General features: G+C 39.7%; 1 protein-coding gene across 1 annotated transcript in view; it reads left to right on the top strand.

Moving 5' to 3' along the window:
- The window catches only part of nrip2 (nuclear receptor interacting protein 2), a 33,596-nt gene extending 13,112 nt beyond the window's left edge, over window positions 1–20,484 (top strand). The window contains exons 2-6 of the mRNA XM_042404076.1: window positions 5,697–6,011; window positions 12,776–12,858; window positions 13,525–13,631; window positions 16,934–16,986; window positions 18,164–20,484. Of these exons, the coding sequence (XP_042260010.1) occupies window positions 5,697–6,011; window positions 12,776–12,858; window positions 13,525–13,631; window positions 16,934–16,986; window positions 18,164–18,280 (675 nt within the window). The 3' untranslated portion in view covers window positions 18,281–20,484. The remainder of the gene's footprint in view (window positions 1–5,696; window positions 6,012–12,775; window positions 12,859–13,524; window positions 13,632–16,933; window positions 16,987–18,163) is intronic.
- Window positions 20,485–22,797: the final 2,313 nt, after the last annotated feature.

Below are 22,797 nucleotides of genomic sequence, written 5' to 3'. Positions count from 1 at the left end.
GTTTGCGTCCCCTTTCACGTGCTGGTTTTTTTCGCATTCGGAAAGGAGGGTAATTATTGTTAATAAATGTATGATTTGCAGTGCAGAGGTGGGAAAGAGGTCAAGTGATCTGCAGCATATTGAGAGCAGGAGAGAGAGAGAAAACTCTAGCCAGAGCTAGAGGTCATTGTTGAGATCTCAACAATAATAACATCAGTTCAATATAAAATTGGATCCAATCAGATTGGATTTGATTGGTGCAGATGTCAAGGAGTGTATAGTAAAGGCTCCCATTTTGGGCGAGCTCCAGCAGATGCGAGAGGGTTTTTAGGATTGGATTACTCTTATGTCAGGCTGGAGGTTTTGATTGGTTTAGGGAATGTAAAATAAGGAAAGAAAAGGTAGAGGAAGGTGGTGGAGGTAAATCATAGGAAAGGAGAGAAAAAGAAGGAACTGTGGTGAAAGCAAACAAAGAGAGGAAATGAAAACAAAGGAATGGAAAAGAAAGGAAAGATAATTGGAGGGAATGAGAGGGTTATGGAGAGGAGAGCGAAAGAAAGAAATGTAATGGAAGCAAATGAGGAGAGGGGAAATTAAGAGAGGAAATGAGAGGAAAATGAGAGAAAGAGAATGAATGGTAAGGTGAGGAAAAGGAAGAGGTAAAGACAGTAAGAAAGGAAAGAAAAGATAGGAAAATAAAAGTACAGGGAGGAAATGAGGAGAGGGGAATAGAGGAAAAATAAGGAAACAAATGAAAGGTAATGGAAGGAGAAAAGTAAAGGAAAGATAAGGAAAAGAAAGAAAGGAAGGAATGGGAAATAATGGGAAAGTGAATGGGAGGTCATAAGAAGAGGAGAAACAAGGAGAGGAAAGAAAAGGAGAGAAAAGATAATGCAAGACGTTGAGGAGAGGAGAGGAAACAAGAGAGAGGATGAGACAAGAGAGGAGAAGGGAAATGAAGGAAGAAAAGGAAAAGAAAAGAAATGAGGAAAAGAAGGAAAGGGAAATGACAGGAAAGGTAACAGAGGGAAATGAGAAGATGAGAGGAAAAACAAAGAGAGGAAAGGAGAGGAGAGGTCTTCATCAGTGCTTGTTTATAAGCCAGCAGCTCGGCGCTCCTCAACCACAGCTGGAGCTCAGAGAGAAACCAATGGGCTAAATCGAACTCAGTGACACGGGTGGTGATTACTAGTGCTTGCTGCTGTTTCGCAGCCTGGCCTGGAAGCCTGGCAGGTTGATGAAGAGCAACCTATGAATAGCAAAACAATTTACTACAAAGCACTAAAACCTGATTTTTTTTTCAAATGAATGCTTTTTGACCTGACAGGCAGACAGAAATGACCCGTTGATGGCATGTTGAGGTGGATTGAGCTTCACATGACTAAGACTGCCCCCCCCCTCCTCCCCTTCTGTGTTCATTTCCCTGTGTCTCCTGTCTCCTTATTGCTTGCCAGTCCATGAAATTGTCCTTATCTTCATTCAAATTCTGCTCAGGAATACTTTAACAGCAGAATCTCACATTGCTGAACGCATGTTAATCAGAGCAGAACATCAAATAATGACCAGTAATGTGGAAAAAAGGGAGCAGGGTCTATCTTTGCCGTTCCATTTTGTCTGCCCAAAGCTTTCTCCTAATAGGGGTCAAAGTCACACAATCACAGCTGCTGGATGGAGTTCCCCTCGTAGACACGAGGTCAGCATTTGTAATCAACCATTGTCATTGTACAACGCAATCATGCAGCGCATTGTCTAAACTGTCTAAACACTGATGCCAACACGACGTCTAAAAAGACTTCTCACAACAAGTCTTATTCACAGTGCTCTCGAAAATATCTAAATTCAGCTACCATGCTACTTTATTCTAAGAAATGAGCAATCTCCTCTTTTATTTAACGAGACGGCTCATATTGTCTGCACATCTGATAGGGCTCAAAGGTCACTGCAAAGAATGGCCCAGTCTGTGGAAGTTGTCGTCATTGCTTACAATAGTAAGAGCGTCAACAGCAATGTTTAAATGTTGTTTCCTCCAAAAGGAACATTGTGAAGTGGACAGACACACCAATTTCTGTTAAAATGTCATACTGCAGGTACAGCGGCCTGTTGATTGCATTAGGAAAGAGGTGAGAGATGACTGGATGTAGACATCTAAGGAGTAATACAAAGCATGTGAGAACAACAGGTGGGCAGATGGTGTTGTCCTTTATGGGATTGGCATTCAACCAAGATACTTAAACTGTGACCTCATGGTTCTTTGGATGCCAATGTTGGCTGGCAGGGTGGTTATTTGGTCAGTTTGTTCAACATTTTGGTCCAAAGGACAGGCTCAAATGACAAAACAAAACAAAAAACAAACAGGTTTATGCTTAGATGAATGGTAATATTAGTCAGTGTTTTGGTCACAAGTTCTTAAGTTAAACTCTTTGGTCCAGAGTGAAACATCTCATCATCTATTGAGTAGATTTCTGTGTCGTCCTCAGAGGATAGTTCCACATAAGTGCAGTTACATTTTGACTTCTAATCTAGTGCCACAAATTTACACTTGTCCAACACAAATTAAACAACAAAATAGATCATTTGTCCATGCCCTCTAGAACAACACATGTAAGTATTCGTCATCATCGTTACAGTCATAATCATGCGGTTAAGGTTCGTGGTTAAAAGAAAATAATGCTGACTGATGGACAGGAAATGGGAACTTCCTCTCTCTGCAGACTTTTTGGTTCCAAAACAAATGTCACGAAAGGACTGATGGTGTTGTTTTTCTTGCTATATATTAAACATTAGCATAATAGTAAGATACCTCTGAAGATTAGACTTTTTCACAGCAGACCTTTTGTTTTTGATTAGTCATAGTTGGAAAAACCACAGGTGTTACCAGTGGGTGATTTGTTAATTTTGAACAGGGGGGATGGCCCAACAGGAGGGTTAGGTTTAGAGTTAGGGTTAACCTTAACCCTAATCCTAGGACTGCAGGATTATCATATAGGCCTAGCCTAACTCTTGATATTACAATTGCAGTCCAGACCTGCTATTAGGTTTAATACATACTTTGTGTAGGCCTATTTTTTATCTGGATGTGGACATTAAGCATTTTAATAATGCTTATTTTTCAAAATACACTGCAGTATAAACTTTACCTTGAATTATGTCACTGTAGCAGCTGAGCACAGTGTGGTCAGTGCAGGTTCATTTCCTCAGTCACATTACCTGCTCCACTCCCAGGTTACACAAAACATCTATAGTCATAACTATATCTGTAGTCATGTCTCCCAAATATAACTAAATTATTTTGTTACAGAGGTGGCTTGGTACGAGGGTGTATTTTTAGCAGCACAGACGCTACTGAATGATCATAGAAATATTATAGGAATATTATAGGAGGCAGTGTGTCTCTATGATCATCTCGCTCTTCTGCAAATACATGTTGCTACTTGTCACTTTGATCATGAAGGTGACACTACTCTATAGAGTATAAAGGCTGTAATATAGTATAGAATTGAGTATTTATAGTATATAGTTTAGAGAATATTATAGATCCAAGACAAAACTGACAGAAAGGCAGGACTGAGAGAAAAAATCTGTCTGCCACTTCAGCACCAGGGACAGCGCCATGGATTTATCAATACACAGCACAGTTAGGCTACTGATATTGCAGAGCCATAGATTCTAACTTGCACAAACCTTAGTCAGATAAAGGTTGAATGAGTCAGGCAGACTAGACTAACATCTTCAACTAAACAACCCCTCTGCCCTTGTACTCTCTCTGCTACTAGGGGATGGAGAGGGGTGTGGCCAGTTAAAATGCAATTTGGTCATTTTGGTCAACAAGGGGGACGGCATTCCCTGTCATCCTCCCTCAAATCGCTTACTGGGTGTTACTAATAACATTAACATCCCAGTAAGTGTAAGTAAGCCATGACATTGTGACATCCTCTACAGTTTCACCCTCTACAGGATTAGTTTTTAACATTTCAAAATGTATTTGGTATTCAAGTACAAACTTTTTATTGAATATATCAAAACTGATCCAAAAGATCCTATGCAATTATTGTAATTTCTAAAATATGTGTTGATTTTTAGTCACTGAAATCTCCTTATTCTTGACACTTTTTACAACAATTGATCAGTAGTTTAATTTAACTTTATGACACATGTTGATTCATTTGGACACACCGTTGAGCTGTATATCATCTTGGTGAACCTTGAAAGGAAAGCAAATGCTTTGTGTTTAATTAAAGCAGTGACCGCCTGGTGTTTGGTGACTGCTCTTTTCAAAGCATGCTGTCTGAAAGTCTGTACCCAGACTGTGCTGGTAGAACAGCAATGTGATTATAGAGGAGCAGGCAGCTTAAATATGATTTGCTTTTTATATGATCCAGAGGGAACAGCAAATCACTGGCCACGTGTTCTTTGGAAACAGTGGAAGTCTCGCCTTGAACAAGATAAACATATTTTTATTCGACATGTATGGCACAATAACACATACATGTTGTACCTTAGACAATATGTAGTTGAAATTGTGTTTGTGTAGCCATAAAGAAGACTATGTGCGTTTTTTGCTAGTAGACTGGTTCAGTAAAGTGAAGACAAGAGCAGAAATCTTTTGATGTGTGCTGACCGTGATGACCTGAAAGTGTTACCATGCCCCTTGAATTGGCTTTCATGACATGATAATGTGCCCTTCATTTCAGCAAGATTAGAAAGCTTTTCTTTTTACCTTGCTGAAGCTAAAGTTAGCTATTTCAATCTGCATGGTTGTTATTTTGTGAGGGGGTGGGGGGGCATGAGGGAGAGGGAAAAGGGAAGGAGGCTCTGAAATATCAAAGCCTTGCTTAAATCTCTACAGTCAATATAGCCTCCATTTGCCACAGCATGATAAGTTTTGGCTTAAAAGATGGTTCTGTGTGACTGATCTGATTCTTCTGGCAGTTTGTTTGAGAAGAAAACAGACATATTTTGTCTGACACTTAAATTTAGCTACATCATGTATAACAGATATCTTACTTGCTGGTACTCCATGCCGATGGGTAATGGCTCAATCCAAACTAAATACTAAATACGCAAATATATCAGTTTTTGTATAATCAAGCCAACATTTCTTTTTAAATAATAACTCAACTGTGTGATATATCAAGCAGTTAGACTGATACCACTGGTTGTCTGTGTACTGTAGGAATAATCTAACCTGAACGGACTTTATCTGAACGCATGTGCATAAACATGCTCAGTTATTACTATAATGGGAGAAAATAATGACTTTTCCTGAATGTACAAATGATCTGAAGCCACAAGGGTAATGATGACATGTTCGTCACACAGCGACCTAGACGCTGTATCTTATTTTTGTTTCTTTTAGATTAAATATATCTTGAGTCATGGTGTGTCACAAGCTATCTGTGACACAGTCTATTAAGATAATGCTACGAATTATCTCTCAGCATGCAAAGGAAGATAGACAAGAGGATGTTGCCTACTCTTTGACACACAATGAATTGACTCACTTCAGTTGCCAGCTCAGAGAAACTTCACTGAAAAATGACTCAACTCTATTTAATTATTGTGGATTTTATTGGGCTTTTAGTATTTTTCCCTGTAAAGACTAAATTTAATCAGAATTAATTCAGAATCTTAGCTTTCATCAATGCTGAAATCAACTTCCATTTCCACTTGCACATGTTCCTGTCTGACTATTCTATTTCTCTTGTGCCCCCCTCCAGCAACCTCACAGCATCGTCCAGCGTCGCCTCCTGGAGGGAAACATCACACGGCTGCGAGGGGAGGCCCGGGACCCAAGCTCTAGGGTTCGCTCCCCACTCGCCGACACCAAGGATGGACCGGCCGACGCCGAGGAGAGGAGCGAGAGCACAGCTGACGACTCCACAGAGGAGAGAGAGTCTCTGGAGGAAAGCGAGAGGAGCTTACGGTCGGATGAGGAGGACGACAGCAGTGAAGCCGGGGCCAGACAGACAGCTGAGAAGACCGAGGGCACGGAGAGCTCGACCCTCCTCACAGCTCTGGTTGTTCAATGCAAGGTACCACACTGTGTAAAATGTCTCTCCTCGCTCACATTCAATGCTTTGACACCTTACTACTGCATAAAAACTGAAAACAAGAGTGGATACAAAGACAGCAGCATTCTACTCCTATGACTCATCATTTATAGCCGACACTTCATTTATTCTCCTTTTACAACACAACAAAAGCTTGGCAGGGCCCGGTGGCTGATTGACTGGATCAGAAAAACAGACAACTGAGTCATTTAGTGACTAAAAATCCAACCTTATCATGTCCACGTGGGCCCAAAATGGATTGAATATAGGTTACAGGGGTAACAATTGCATGGGCTTGAAATGGGCAAGGTGTGTGGGCCTCAGGACAAAAGGAGGAAACAAAACGTGAGGAAAATGTGTGCAGTAGCCTATTGAAACCCATGTTTAACCCATGTGGTAACCAACAGACAACCCTACCAATGGGGACCCACAAGTTTTGCCCACTTGTACCCCATGTTGTCCCCTTAAAGCCCCCTTGAACAGGTGAGCCAACTGTCAATCAACACCCACACGGCAGACATCAAAGCTATTATAGGTCTTCAAATCTTATTAATGGAGCAATAATTTCCAAAATGACCACCAGCTCACTTATTAGAGGACCCGAATTTAGCGTTTGAGACTACAATGACTCTTTGAAAAAAATTTACTGATTTAGTATTTCTGGAGAGAAGTTGATGTTTTTTGAATGAGCTGTTGGTGATATGGCATTTTAAGGTACTTCCACATTGACTTCAGCCTCAAGCTGTGGTAACTGCTGCTTGACTTAAGCACAGGGACCATTACAGTTTGAGGTCGCACCAACTATTTGTGGTGTCAATCATCTGGTGTTTACACAGTACAATATTCTTTTGCCCAGCTTGCATGGTAACAAGTTCTTGATACGCTTTGAGCTAAATGGGTGACAATTTGGAGGTTCACTAGTCAAAATATGTGCAAACAACTGTCAGTACAAGCATTTTATGCCTTTGTTAGACATTAAAGAGCTGACAATAAAAACAGGGAGAGGAAGGGGTCCCTTGTATGCAGGAATCCACTTATGACATAAAAGAATTCCAAGATGCCTGATTTTTTCCTCAACCTTCCTGGTGGCTCTCCAGTGGATTGCTATAGATTTTTCCGCAGAGCGTACTACAGTGTTGGAGTGCAATGGAAACTCCCTTAGGTACAAGAGTGCAGCAGTGAATGCAGACAGTGCAGAGGGGATGGGGCAGGGTCCATGCTGACAGCTTTAGACAGATACCATGTAATCACAATGTCCCCTGTTTAAATCCAGATGGGAAACTTTGTTGCATGTTATTTCCCCTCTAGCTCAACCCCCCCAAAATCCCATGGTGATGTTTTCAAATGTCTTGTTTTGTCCGATCAACAGTTCAAAATCCAAAGATGTTCAGTTTGCTATCATATATGACACAGAAAACCTTCAAATCCTCACAAATAAGAAACTGCAACCAACAAATGTTTGGTATTTTTGCTCAACAAAATGATTATACAAATATCAAAATAGTTGCTGATTAATTTTCTGTTGATCAACTAATCGACTAATCGTTGCAGCTCTTGTAGCTACCATCAAATAAAGACAAAAATGTTCAAAGTACATTTATTTTGGGTTAGGGTTAGGGTTAATAAATAACCCTAAATCCAACCTTGACTGCAACTAGTGGAGTTAACCCTAAACACACCTAAACCACATGGGAGGACTTTAGGGTATGTTCAATTCTAAATCCTCACCTCTTACTCTGTGATTTATAGAGAAATGTCAGGTTATTCTCTGGACAAAACTGTGGGTTTTAGTGCCAGATTATGGTGCATTTTAAACAACCACTTTAAATGAGACAGGTCTGAAAAACCCAGAAGAAAACAGCAGCATTATGCATGCAGTGACTCAGTATTTACGCTTTTATTTGCTGCACATTAAGCATTATGGTTGCCTGGTTTCACATGTAGATGCTCACTGTGGTCACACATCACACAACACACTCAACACTCCGGTGACTAATATATACAGAAAAGTCACACAGAATAGTCAAGTAATGATTCAGTCCATCCTCAGTGTCAGGCCAGCACCTCATGTGATACTTCATGTTTTCAGCTATCAAACAGTGAGTACTTGCTAGGACTAGCAGCAGAGGAAAAACAAAAAAGTGATTAAATCAAATAAACAGAAGATAAGTTATTCCCATCACACATCTGTGAGAATTTTAGTTTAAATAATATAATTTCTATTCTCTTTAGATGCTCTCATATACATTTTTTTTAAACAGAAATCTGCTTGTTGGTGCAGAAACAGAAGATAAATTTGGTGTTTGGTTTACTGACAACACTGCTATATATATTTTTTAAAAAAACAACATATCAGATTTTGTCAGGGATTGAAATAATTGTCCTGAACTAATTTCCATCGATGTTTACTTGTGTTTTCACAGTCTACCAACTATTTAATTGACTGAAATGAATCAACAACAAGCTTTATCATTGATTAGTCACTTATCATGCAGAAATACCCCCCAAAAATACTCTTCAAGTCACTCTTTGCAGACTTTCTCTGCATTATATCTTTATATACTTTGGGGTTTTGGTTGGTAGACTTTTTTGGGGGGTCTGGGCGATTGCGATGGGGTTTACGGTAATAATTAATTACAGTCCCATAGCCTGTCTTATAACTTGACATCCTTTTCATGCAAAAAACATGTATTCTTTCATTGTTTCATTCTCTATTAAATCTAACCAAGAGCAAACAAAGTAGATAGTAGATATAATTAAAAACATAACCTACTATGTCCACGGGCCAAAGAGGTAATATTTTGGCAATTTGAATTCTAGTTAGGCAGAAATGCAGATTGGCATGACACCAAGGACAGAGCTGTTTCAACACCATGGTGCCCTCCAGGCTTGTTAGTAAGCTCAAGGATCTGGGCCTGAATGATGATGGACCGCGTCCAGGTGGCGAGAGTGGACAACCACACCTCTTCTCTGCTGACTCTCAGCATGGGAGCACCACAGGGATGTGTCCTCCGTCCCCTCCTGCACTCCCTCTACACCCACGACTGTGTGCCGACAAAGGCTACAAACACCAGCAGTTGTGGGGTTGATTTTCTGCGGCAACGACACAACCTTCAGGGAGGGGGTGACCATCCTGGAACAGTGGTGCCAAGACAAACACCTCTCCCTGAACGTCTCCAAGACCACAGAGGTCTTTGTGGATTACAGGGGGGAGGGCACTCACCCCCGAGTCACCATTAATAGCACAGTGGTGGCGAGGGTAACAATTTCAAATATCAGGGAGTTGACATCCATGAAGACCTGACATGGGCCCCAAATCCTCAGACACCTCTACTGGGGCATCTTAGAGAGCCTGTTGCTTCATCACCTGGTACAGCAGCTGTACCAGCACAGACCCCAAGGTGCTGTGGAGGATGGTGCACACTGCCCAGCACATCAGCAGGTGTGAGCTGCCCAGCCTGCAGGAGCTGTGCACCCAGTGGTGCCTCAGGAAGTACCTGAGGGTCATTACCCACCCCCACACAAACACACCACACCACACACACAGACACAAAGTGCAATCTAACCATCTGTGCAACATCTGATTAATGATTAAATATGCACATTTTACTGCTGTTATACCTTTTATCGCTACTTATATTCTGTTTTTATATTTATTGCTTTGTATACTTTTTATTGCTTTTATAGCCTTTATTGCTATTTATATTCTGTTTTTATATTTAATGCCTTATACATATTTATTTACTGTTTTCTGTAATGGAGCCTCCCAGCCAAAGAATTTCACGAGTGTACTTGTACAACCGGAGTGACAATAAACATCTCGAATCACTTTTCATCCGTTGCAAGAAATCAATACAGCGATATAAAAGAATCCCTACTCCCGGAGGTGTTTAAAGTACGCAGCGCAGCGTCTGTGGATCCTGTATGTGTGTGTGCATGTATTTAAAATCAGTAGACCACTTAAGACTTTTCTAGTGGATTCAGCGTTTTCACCTATTACTCATTGTGCTTTGCTTGGTTTTATCATCAACTTATTAAATGCAAAGTGTTCCCCGGTTACTCATTCAGCAGCTATTTTTAAACTTCAACAAGAGAGAGAGAGAGAGAGAGAGAGAGAGAGAGGGATTTTTGCACCGGCGGGACTGAGACAAAAGAGCAGGTTTGTGGTGCTGCTGATAAGCCTGTGTGCCTGTGAGGACAAAGAGGGCTCAGCTCAGCCTGTACAGAGTGTGAGGGATCAAAACAAGGCTCATGGAAACTGAACATGTTTATTTCCAAGGGGGGGAAATGTCCATGAGTCAAGTGGATAAGGTATTGATTTATGAATGATGACGGAAAGGAAAAAGATATACAGACATTGTTCTTGGGAATCAGGTTGGGTGCTGGACAGTAAAACCCTCAGATGTTAGAGAATCTCTTAATATAAAGCAACTATTTCTGACTAAAACAGACATAAAAAGGGCTCACCATAACTTCTATAATGCTCTTAATTTTTTTTATAAGATGAAAAAAAAGTTGTCAAATGACATTTAAGTAAATAAAAACTCAATCAAAAGATCATTAATGCTAAGGAATACAGAGACAATTATGCAACAGATATATAAAATATACAAAACATATCTCAAATATATCAAAAGCATACAGAAAAACAATTGTAAACCCCTTGAAAGAAAACATTAAAGTATCGTACATGACAAAAATCACTAGAAATCTCCACACATGCACTGAAATAAATCTATGTTATGGTCGAGACTATGGAGAGCTATCAACAAGAAGTTATAACCAAAATACATCTAACTGTACAAAATCCTCCTTTTTGAAGTTACAAGAAATGTTTTATCTCATATTCTTGGTTCAGACCTCTGAGTGTCAGAGTTTGAAGTGTAAAGATGTAAAAACTCTCCCTTTGGTGAAGAGGAGCATTCATGTCCTCTCCTCTTCTTGGCGTACGAGCGCGCTTGATGCAGATGTGACTCTGCGAGGGCATTGGATGTTTTACCTCTTTCAAATGCACTGCCGCTGGGCTTCGCTGGTCCTGTGTGCCAATACAGCTCCTCTTGTCGTTTGGAGTCATTGTGCAGGTGTTAAATCAATGCTGATTTGTGACTTGCACCTGTGATGTACAATTCTCCATCTAAAATTGCATTGTAATTTCATTTTGAGTGGTTAAATTAATTACAATTTCAAAAATCTACTCAGTCAGTATAAGCTTGGTTATAAAATCATATAGTATCTATATAATATATAGTATTAGTAGCTCGTCAAGGTCCAATATTTTGACTTAAATGATCACAAAAACTGTTTCCTGAACTGCAGTTTGCAGACAGTCTGAAAGTAAAACCATGCAAAAATAACTATAAAAGACCATAAGGTAATGTAGCTGGAATGTATTTGCATCTGTAAGTGGAAAAATATAAAATGTATGCACAGCCTGATGCACACTTACCAGTGTGGGGGTGGTGTCTGCATACTGCTAATCTCACATGCATGCAGAGCTACCATATGTTCTGAATGTATTCCTCGTTCTTCCATTACTGTATTTTTTTCCCCCCCATAAATATGTCCTCTCATTTGTAGACCAGTTGCATGACATTAAGCAAGAAGATGTTGAAAAGGAAAAGGCCATTACAGACATTACAGACCGTCCCCATAAACCATTACAATCTGCTGCACCATAGGCTTTTTCTTTGCTTCCCGTGAAACATGTCTTTGTGATATGAAGTGCCCTGAAGGCAGCAGAGCAACTGTGAGATGCAGAAGAGGAGAAATGTCAGAGGAAATTAGGACAAGCCGCCTGTTAGTTTTGCCACTGTAAAAATCTAGCTTAGATGATGGAAAAATCAGAAAAAAAAACAAAGATTAATGGAATAGTGTGGGAAATACGCTTATCTGCTTTCTTGCTGAGAGTCAGATGAGAAGATTGATATCACCCTTGAATCAATCTTCTCATCTGACTGTAGGCCAAAAAAAGTTAATAAGTCTCGTTTTCCCAAAACGTTTAAAGATGAAAATAATCGTTAAGTCAGCTATACTGTTAGTTCAAAGTTTGTAAAATGAATCATGTGACTTAGTGTTCATTTTGTACTTTTCAGAGTAGTTTGGCTGACTTATGAGTTTAATATTCACATATGACTGACCTGGTTAATATTTTATGCTCTGGTGATGCATTCAAGATCATTAAGTTGGTAAAAAAAATCAAAGCAGACTCAAGAATCAGCATTTTGTCAGGAAATGGAGCCAGCAACACGTGCATAATAGATCAGCAAATAATAAAAAACAACTCATGTGATCCTTAATAGCATACAGAGTGGCCTTGTTGGTTAATTTTTTAACTTGATTATAAACTGTAAGACTACTCAACCAAACACATGCAGCGCTTTACAGAAGACCAGTGATTCAACACAGAATCAATACAGATCAAGTTACAAACACAAAATAACATTAGGCTCCGAAAAAACCAAGTGCTGGCTTGGAAATACTTCAGCAGCAATGGGAGATTTGTTTTGTTGGTGCAAAGTTGATTAAATATTCGCCTCGGACTTTATATTTCAATCTGGCAGTTTCACAATCATGCTGCAGCCGAATGGGTTTGTTCAAAAGAAAAGAGATCAGTGGTTTTCAAAGGCTCCACAGAGTTGCGTTAATGTGCTGTTGTGACTAGTTGTTTCCTTGCATGTGGGGGGGGGACCAGACTGAAGTGAAAATTCACACTGTGACACCAAAATCCCCCTCTGTTTTCCACACAGTGCTGCGAGACTGAAGTCAAGGCATCTATCAACACCGGCAGCCAACACAACCACATCTCCTCCTCCTGCTGCCAGAGGCTGGGGTAAGAAACACCGAGCAAATGCATATCTACCTTTTTAAAGCGGTTTTTAACAGTCGGATCAATCAAAAGCAAACACTTCACTCTAATAATAAAGAGTAAAAGTAAAACCAAGAGGAAGCCTGATAAAGCGATAACAATAGAGGATAAAGACAATTCAACAGTAAAAGAATTTGTTAAAAATGAATCTTTGAGGTGAGATTTAATAATGACAGCCTATAAGCTTTTTGAGGCAGGTTGGTGTAGATCATAGGAGCCTCGATATCACCTTCATCCTAACATTAAGACTTCAAAATGACTGAAAAAGCTCCGCCTGAAGATCAGAGGCTGTGCACTGGCTTAATAAAAGTATCAAAAGGATGTGACATTTTGTTCTCATCTTAATTTCAAATCAGATCTGAAGGTAACGGGTAAATAGTAAAAGCTGCTGAAGTTTCTGTACTGTTTGTCTTTAAAATCCTAGTTAATTTGAAATCCCAGCTGCACAAACTTTTGATTGTCGTTTTAATAGAAACCTAATGCAGTTCATCACAGAGTGACATATAATGAATAAATCTATTTCTGGGATAAATCAAATTAAATGTTCCAAAATGTTCTTGTCTTTGAACTATTGAAAATATTGTTTTGTGTGTCTCTTTTGTGTGTGTGTGTGTGTGTGTGTGTTATCAGACTGGTGCCCAGTCAGGACAGCCCACCATGTGGTGGGACCAGTTCAGTGACGGGTCTGGAGCTGCAGCTGGGCAGACAGACGGTCCAGTGTTCAGCTTATGTCAAAGGTAAGAATGTTTGGTCATACTAGTGTAACCGGTGGTATCTAACGTTGTGTGCGTTGTGTTTTGACAAAGAACAAGAGAACAATAAAAAACTGGTGTTGCAACCAACACATTAAAACAAAGAAAACATACCTGATGACAGAAGTAAATAACAAAATCCTCCGGTCAATGGTGACGTCTAACTTGAGCTCCTACACACATTAAATGACATAGAAATGTGTTAGCATACTGCACAATAAGTTTAAACTAACAAATAAACTTACAACCATAACAGGAAGACCACAATGTCGCTTACCTCTCCCATGGAGTACAATAAAAAAAGGGGAGACGTAAAGGCGAGAGACATCATTTATAGGGGGGGGGGGGACGTCGGGGTACAGAAACTGAGACTCAAACATTCCACATATTGACCCTGGAGGAGTAGCACGTCAGGTTATAACTATTTAAAGATTTTGTGTAATTACAATTCTGCATATTACTGCTGTATGATTGACTCTGTTACACTAGAATAGTGCTGAACTGGGGAAATTAAGTGATACTACTTAATGATTTGGAATTTTTTTGCTAGCAGCTCTGAGAGGTTGTACTACAGTGGTGCTTTGAGCTAAATGCTAACACCAATATGCTAAAATGGTCAAAATGACAATGCTAATGTGCTGCTGTTTATAATTAGCATTAAACAAAAAGTACAAATGAGGCTGATGGGAATGTCATCAATTTTGCAGATATTTGGTCATAAACTTAAGTATTGGACATTTAAATTTTGACCTGATGGTGGCGTTTCCTCTAGCTTTAGTAACGTCAACAGGGATCACCAAAGTTATTACTATTCATTCTTAGGGAAACATGAATGTGAGTGTTGAATTTCATAGAAATCCATCCAAACTATTAATCTCAGCTGTCCATCAACATCCACACAGCAGACATCAAAGCTACTATAAGTCTTCAAATCTTATCAACAGAGCAATAATTTTCAAAAGGGTCACCAGTACACTTATTAGAGGGCCTGTCTATTGGAGCCAGGGGTTTTTTGGAACCAGCATCTAGCGGCTGTTGGTGGCATCGCATTATACTTCTGTATCGGCTTCAGCCACAAGCGGTGATAGTAGCTGCTTGGGTGGCACTAAGGAAAAGGCCTAGGATCACTTAAGTCATTAAAATTCATCCTCTGAGCACCATGGTGGATTGACCACAATTCATCCTGAGGGGGAGAAGAATACGTGTACCAATATTGGCACCCTTAAAGCCAAGATGGCTAAAAACCCAATGTTTTTACTGTAGTGGACATTTGAGTGCTCCCAAAGGGTGCTGGGGGTTTTTCAAACTGTCAAAACAAACTATGCATAAATGCAGTCACAGCTCTTGCAGAAAATACATGCTGTGTAATTTCTGTATAGTTGCTGTTAAAAGAGGTTTTGAGTTGTGCTTGTCTGTGTATTTAGCATTTAGACAGTGCACCCTTCCATCCAGACAGAAATTACCATTAAACAAAACAATAGATAGGGAGACAAGAATAGCAATATTTTCAGTCCAACAAATGTCTGTTTGGCTGCTCTGTGACACTTATAATGATGTATACACTGTTTATGAGTATTATGTTTACATCTGCTGTAATAATAACGTCAAGTACGTCTTTCCTGGGAAAAATCCCAATGCCTCAAACACTATTGGATAGATTGCCAAGAAATATTGTACAGACATCCATGGTTCCCATAGGATTAAACCTACTGACTTTGGTGATCCTCTGACATTTCACCATGAGGCTGACATTTGTGGTTTTGAGTAAAATGTCTTGACAACTATGAGATGGATTGCTATACAATTTGGTAGAGACATTCATGTTCCCCCCCCAGGATTAATTCATAAAGTGATATCTTTGGTGATCTCTTAGTTTTTCATCTACAACAACATCGGTTGAAATTACAAATGCTTGCAAAACTAAGGATATTCCCATCAGCCAGAGCTTGAATTGTTGGTTTGTGCTAATTATCTAATGTACATCTCATGTATCTAACTAAGATATAGGGTGTTTCCACCACAGGAACTTACCCAGAGGACTAAGAAACTTTAGGGGAACCCAAGAACTAAACCTGCATTTCGATTGGAGGAACTAGGGACTCATTTAGTTCCTGTAGGATAGTCCTAGGGGCTACAAAAACCCCTGGTTCGGGTGCACTTTCCGAAGGTACAGGATCTTAAGGGGCAGGGTTTGCAGGGATGAGTGTTGCTGATTGGTCGAATACAGACACCGTGGCTGCTTCAAATTGTGTATCGCTTCATTCATAAAGCAAAGAAGTACTAATATTAATATTAGGATGAGGGGAGGACATTTCTCATTGTTTGTTAATGTTAAAAGTAAAGTTAGGCTTTGCAAATTTACTTAATACACAGTTCTTCAGATAAGGAGGACAAGAAAGCACAACAGTTCCTGAGATTAGTTCCTCTGGTTCCACAGTTCCTGGAACATTTTGGTTGAAAAGTTGCTTTAGGGATCATGGTAAACAGTATACCAGCTTGGCATTGTCATTGTGAGTATGTTAGCATTTAGCTCAAAGCACCACTATGCCTAAGTACAACATAGAGCTGCTAGCATGGCAGTAGACTCTTGGTCTTCTTTTCAGGAAAGATGTATCCCGTCACGGATGTTTTACAGCAAATGTAAATGCTCTCATGAACAGGGACATCCTTGCTTCTAAGATAGCTGAAGATTAATTCGTCAAGCACATTTGTTCCATCACTTGTAAGACTTAGAACTTATTTTAGAGTCAAATCCTATTTCGAGAGCCCCAAACCATAAAATTAGAGAAATATCCTCACATGGTCAAAAATGTCGTTATACTCTGGAGACTTATCTTAAGCTTACCTTAGTTATGAGGACATTTGTTCCTCATAAAGATAAAAGACCACACACAGTTATTTATTTTGTAGTTCTTATCTGGACCTTCCACTTACTCCTTAATTCATCCTCTCCAGTGAATAATGACTCCAATTCAATCCCTAAACCCGGCGCTTGACTCTTTCATGGACATTAAAATCTCACTTGGCTCCAAAACTCTCACTTCACCATTACAAAACTCACATCTCTCTCTCTCTCTCAAGTTCATATGCTTATCAGCGCTCATTAACACAAGAAGGAATAATTTAGTTGTGTTGATGACTTAACCTGGATTCAGGCTAATATATGCATGTTGAAAGTGTTAATGAGGGGAAATCAGTGTGGCTTTCATAATGCAGTAATAAAAAATTTCACTTTCTTTCTTTCCTGTCCCTCGCCGCTTATCTTCCTTCTCTTTTCTCACTTTCAGAGGATGAGGCGTTTGAGCTGTGCCTGGGTCTTCAGACTCTGCTGGAACTTAATGTAAGGTCCTCATTTGCTTTGCTAATGTTTTGTGTGGCCTTATCATGTCTCTTTTGGTGTGTGCTATTTCAAAGAACCACCTGCCTGGCTTGAAATTAGGAGCAAAGAGAAAGAGCAAAAATACATATTGGAGGAAAAATTAACATTTGAGCAAAGACATACTGTATGTGGTGTTATCACAGGGGGGAAAGGCTAGGTAGTTATTTTGGTGGTACAGCTATCTGTTCGCTCCTCGCTGTGCGAGTGAAGCCTAGATAAGAGTGAATCAAGGACATGTGGAATTTTGAGTTTGCACATTTGAAAAACGCTATTTAAATCCCATGAAAAGACTACCTGCGCTCCGGTTTCATGATTACATCTGCAGCAACTGTTTCATATCTTCTCAAAAATCTAATTAGAGTAAGACTTGAGGGTGTGAAAGGAATATGAGCTGTAATTTTGTAAATTAGCCCTTAAGGACTTTGTAATATAAGATTGAATTTTTCCCTCCGAGCTCATTCCTCTAGTTATGTCTGCTAAATTTTCATGAACAAGTTTAGTAATTAATGATTAATGTCCTTCATGATCATAGTGTTTACATAAATGTTGTTTAACAGAGATGCATCAGATATATTATAGTCAAAAGTCTTCATCATGTTAAACCCACAGCTAGGTGATTATAGCATCAGTAAGTTATTTAAATTACTCTGATTTGTTTATAGGCAAATGTAGAGCTGTATAATTTCTGTCATTGCTTAGTGTTGATTATTTTTTTTGTTGAATCTATGACTTGCTTTGTCTAAAAAATGCCAGAAAATAGTTAAAATTGCTGCTTGTTTTGCACGACCAACAGGCCAAAACCCAAAGTTATTCAATTTACAACGATAATGCAGCAAATCCTCAAATTTTTTGCTTAATAAACGAATTTGATTATCAGATTTGTTGTTTATTACATTTCTGTCCACTCACTAATCATTAAAAAAAACACACACACACATGTTTCCTTGTCAGATTGGTTATTGTTTAATAATTTTTAGATGCCTGAAGGGGTGAGCTTGTGTTGCTGAATATATTTTTTATTGCTTTCTATCCTGTTAATCGTCTCCTTGTCCGTCAGATATGTCTTGTGGGTGTCCTGAACCCCCGGACTGGGAACTGCTGATATCTAATCATGTTTCCCGTTTATTTCACCACACAGTGCTGCTTGGACCTGAGCAGTCGGGTGCTGAAGCTGCAGGGCTGTGACGAGGAGCTGCCCTTCCTGAAGCCTTCGACCGACAGCCAGTGCCAACACGACACCAACGAGAACCTGTGAGCCCGATTCGACGGCGGCGATCGCTTCCTCGCATCTCGACTGCTGTTTGCGGCGACGCGGTGCGATGCAGTTTGTGTCTGGACCGTCCGATCACAGTGTCTCCACACTGCCAGAACACGGATGAGCATTTGAGTTTACATCATTGTGTTTGTAGAAATGAGACATTCACCATGATTATCTTAAACAAAAATTAGTCTAGTTTACGGAGCGGATGAAAGCCTGTTATGGCTCAATCCGATCTCCGAGAGTCTGATCTTTCTTTCATGATTTATCTGTATATTCAAACCAATTTCTCTGTTGAGCTGCTTGAGTGCACTGACGCTCTCTAAAAAGGGAAAACCATTATAATCATCTTAAAGTGAAATTAAGTGGAATATTTTGTGATTTGGCTGTTCAGAAAATACTTTTAAATGATCAAGTGAATGACTAAAGTGGCAGTAGTAAACCTAAATTATTTCACTTCAGATGTTTAAGGCATTGTTTGACATTTTGGGACATAGACTTATTTGTTTTCTGCGATGAAAGTTAGACAAGAAGATCAATACCACTCTTACGTTTGTAAGGTGCAGCAGCTGGTTAGCTTAGCTTAGCACAGAGACTGGAAACTGGCTCAGACTGACTATCAGCACCTCTAAAGCTCACTAATCAACATGTTATATATCTCTTTTGTTTAATTCGTACAAAAAATTAAGTCTAAAAATGTCAAGTTGTCACTCCTGGCTAAGAAACAGTCCAGCATATAACCCCTTGTGAAATCACAACTAGACATTTATGCACTTCAGTGTTTAAACAAATGAGATATAATGTGTGAAGTGTAGAGCTTTAAAAGTGCTGGTAGTGCAGTTTTGCTACCTTCGGACAGAGGCAGGCTAGCTGTTTCCAGTCTTTATGCTAAGCTAAACCTTACAATTAACAGACAGATCTTCTCATCTCTTGGCAAGAAAGTGATAAATGTAATTTTTTTTTCCTTTAAGAATCATCATGACTCATCTAAAAAAAAGTGTTGGTACTCAGGATGCCCTTTTGAGTGTGTTCAAAGGAAATTTTGAGATGCCTTGAAGTTTTTTTGAAATCTCGTGTAATTATGTGTGGCTCAGGCTACCTCCTTAACAGACAAGGACGGATTCTCATCTAGAATTTTAAAAGAGATCTGAGGAAAATGCCCCCCTTTTTTTCCCGTAAGATGTACAGTCAGCTTTGTAAAGCCCCTTTTGCCCCCCTTTTTTTTTTTCCAGGAGCAAACTTCCAGCCTGTCACGATGGCCTAGACGGAATTACAGTAGTTCCCTATAAATCCCCTCTAATAAAAATAGACTTCGGGCCAGCCAGCCAAACGTATTTGAGTCAGACTCAGCTACAGAAATATCAAAACATTCCATCTGCATGACTTTGTAAAGTTCAGCCTTTGTATAAGTCTGCATGTTTGTGTACTAGTCTGATTGTGTGTATGTCTGAAGGGTATGTGTGTGTGTGTGTGTGTGTTAATGTGTGTGTGTGTCGGGAGTTGAAGCAGGTTTTTACTGCCTTGTTATGGCTCGTTGTTTCACATGGGTGGGGGGGGGGGGAAGTGGAATGAGTCTTATCTCCCACAACCGGTCTACCGAGCTCCGGTCAAAACAAGCTGCCAAAAGCCGACCCCAGCTGCCTTCCCTCTCTGCCTCTTTCAGGAGATTTTAATCACTCGGCTGAGGCTGCACTCTGTGCCAAGGCCCCTTCTTCAAGCTCATCTTCCTCTTTATTTAGAGGGCCGCTCTTCTTTGTGTACGTACCAACTTTTTTGGCTGACGGTTTTCACTCCAAACACCTCACGTTTGCTAGGTCTTTTACGAAGCCTGTCACGAGAGAACGAAAACAAGCCCACCGTCTCCGCCCCACTACAGTTGCCACCCGCCTCTCTTGTCTCTCTTGTGTTTTTCTTAGTGTGGAGAATCAAGAACTGCCTCAGATGTGCTTTCCGAAAGGCCATCAACGCTCTGCTTTAATAACACCTTGAGCTGTTGCCGTGCTTATGACTGTGCTACAGTATCCATTCTTCATGAGGGGTCATCCACGCGTAGTTTGGCAAATGTTTGTTTCTCTTTGATGTACTAGTGACCTTCCTACGCTGTGTGAGAGGAATCGATGTATGACAGAAATTTATTTTTGGTGTTCTCTCTTCTTCTGAACAGTATTTTCTCTGCCTAATAAAAATATGTATTCTGGCTAGCTCCGTTTATATTTGTAATTTTTTTTAATATTAACCAACACAACAGAGGAGTGAGAGTTCTGTTTTGACAAGCAGAGCGATATTATGTGAAAGGGCAGCCGTTTAACATCTCTAATCTCTCGTCTGTGTGAATAATGTGACTCAGCAGGCTGGTTGTGAACGGGCTCCACTAGAAGACAGCGAGAGCAGCCAATTCCTCATAGTGATTCCCATGGTCTGTACTAGCAAAACACCCCTTCATGTGCCCTTCATTGGTACATTCTGCTATATAAAGAACCTCGTCATGTCAGAACAGAGAAAGCAGATGTTCCCAAAGCACCAGGGGGCTTTGACGATTGACCCCTCTGACCATCGAAGGTTCCCATCTCGCTGTACTGCATTTCTTTCAGATAGAGAACGGTACAAGTCAAATCTTCAGGATTCTTCTTCTTTTATGGGAGAGCCATGGAGAGACAAGTCTCGAGTAAAAATTACATTAACATTTGAACAGTTTCCTTTCAAAACCCTGTTTTCCAAGGTCAAAACCTGAGATTTTGTCAAAGATATTTTTATAGAGCATTTTGGTTCATATACAGATGACAATGAGTCAGTTATTGCTCACTGTGAAGCCAAAGGATGAGTTATATACGTATCCACTTGACTTTCAATCAGTGATGACTAAAAAAGAGAAAGAAGAAAAGGTGGAACAGTAATAACAAACTTGCTTCCTCTAATTCTTTCATATTTGTGTGATATGGTGAAATGTTACAGATGGAAAATATAGTTTGTCTCTAATTTTAAGCTGTGAGGTATTTAACGAGGGGTTGCCAACTCTCTCAAATAGAGAGTTGTTTTTTTTTGAAGCAAATTGAATCTTTTCTAAATGTAAGTTGTTCATTGAGTCATCCAGACACATCTTTAAGGGTTTGAACCCTGAGATTTTAAAGTTTTTGCTGTCAGAAGTGAAAATCCAAAAAATCAAGTCAAGTCTGTTGACAGTCAAGTCTTAAGTCTTACCAACAATCAAGTCCAAGTTAATTCTCAGGCCCTTCGTTTGGAGGAAAAGTTATGTTTTCATACAACCTGGTAATTTTAGCCATCATCATGATTGCACTCAAGTTAGTGGCAGTGACTTCACTAAAAACAGACTCACAGGTCAGTCTCCAAACGCTTCGCACAACTAGACACTGACGACAATCTGACAGCTTTCATTGTCAGATTGAGTGGAGAACAGAGTGAAGACAATTAGAGAGTTTTAAAAAACACTCTGCATTGCAGAACCAATCCAAAGTCTTTAGGGCGGCCCTTCATATTGGGGCGGTGACATGCACTTCACTACGGAGGAGAATGGGAGGGAGAGCATCATATCCAGTAAGGCGTGTCCTTGACAAAATGTGAGGGGCGTAGGTTTGTTAGTGCCTGTTCTCACCACCGATCAAGCAACTACCGAGCATTTAGAAATCCCCAGATGAGATCTCTGATTTCCTGGTATCGTGAGACTACACTAAAAATAAATCCAACAAGGATAGAAATACAAGGAGTCAAACCATCGGACATGTTATGAACAAACTCACCAGTTAACCAAATGCATTTGGAAGAGAACAATACGATTACAACTCAATTCGTCTGCTGGAAACATCCATCACATTTTCCAGACTGACCTCCTTTCCAACTCAGATAGCTGTAGTTGAATGCGCATACAGTTTTAATTTAAAAAAAAATGAAGGGTCAATGACAACATGTCAGGTTTGAAATACGAATGAAGTGGTTTAGATAATCTGCAGAGGTGGGCTGATGCTATAACTACTAATTACTGTTATGAGTAATGACACTAGTGTCAATACAATCAATACAAAACATCTCTTCTACACTGTGCACATTTTAATTTAACCAAAGAGTAGAGAAACTGTCTCTGCAGACACCCTTCTGTTGTTATCCTTCTTTGACTTTAGATCACTTTCTTCTGGGTGAAGATACTTCTTAGTGCATGCATTCGTTTGGTCTTGCAGTTTTTAATAAGCATGTGATTAAGTAATTAACAGAGAACAGTGAAAAGAAGTGTTTAATGTCTGAGAAAACAACTGGTGGTTATGAAAGTAGCATTCAGAAGCAGCCTAATGAAGCATTGCTCATTTATACATGATAATACACTAGCACACATGTAATAATAAATAATACTGCTATAAGTATTGATAATTCTGGCCCTTGTATAACATGCTATTGGATCTAGAGCTGCAACGATTGGTGGCCAACTATTAAATTAACCAGCAGCTATTTTGATAATTTATTAATCATTTTGAGTCATTTTTTAAGTCGATAGTTAAAAAAAAAAT

The sequence above is a fragment of the Thunnus maccoyii genome, chromosome 23 (genome assembly GCF_910596095.1).
Source record: "Thunnus maccoyii chromosome 23, fThuMac1.1, whole genome shotgun sequence".
NCBI classification, from domain to species: Eukaryota; Metazoa; Chordata; class Actinopteri; order Scombriformes; family Scombridae; genus Thunnus; species Thunnus maccoyii.
This window is presented reverse-complemented; position numbering and strand designations above follow the sequence as displayed.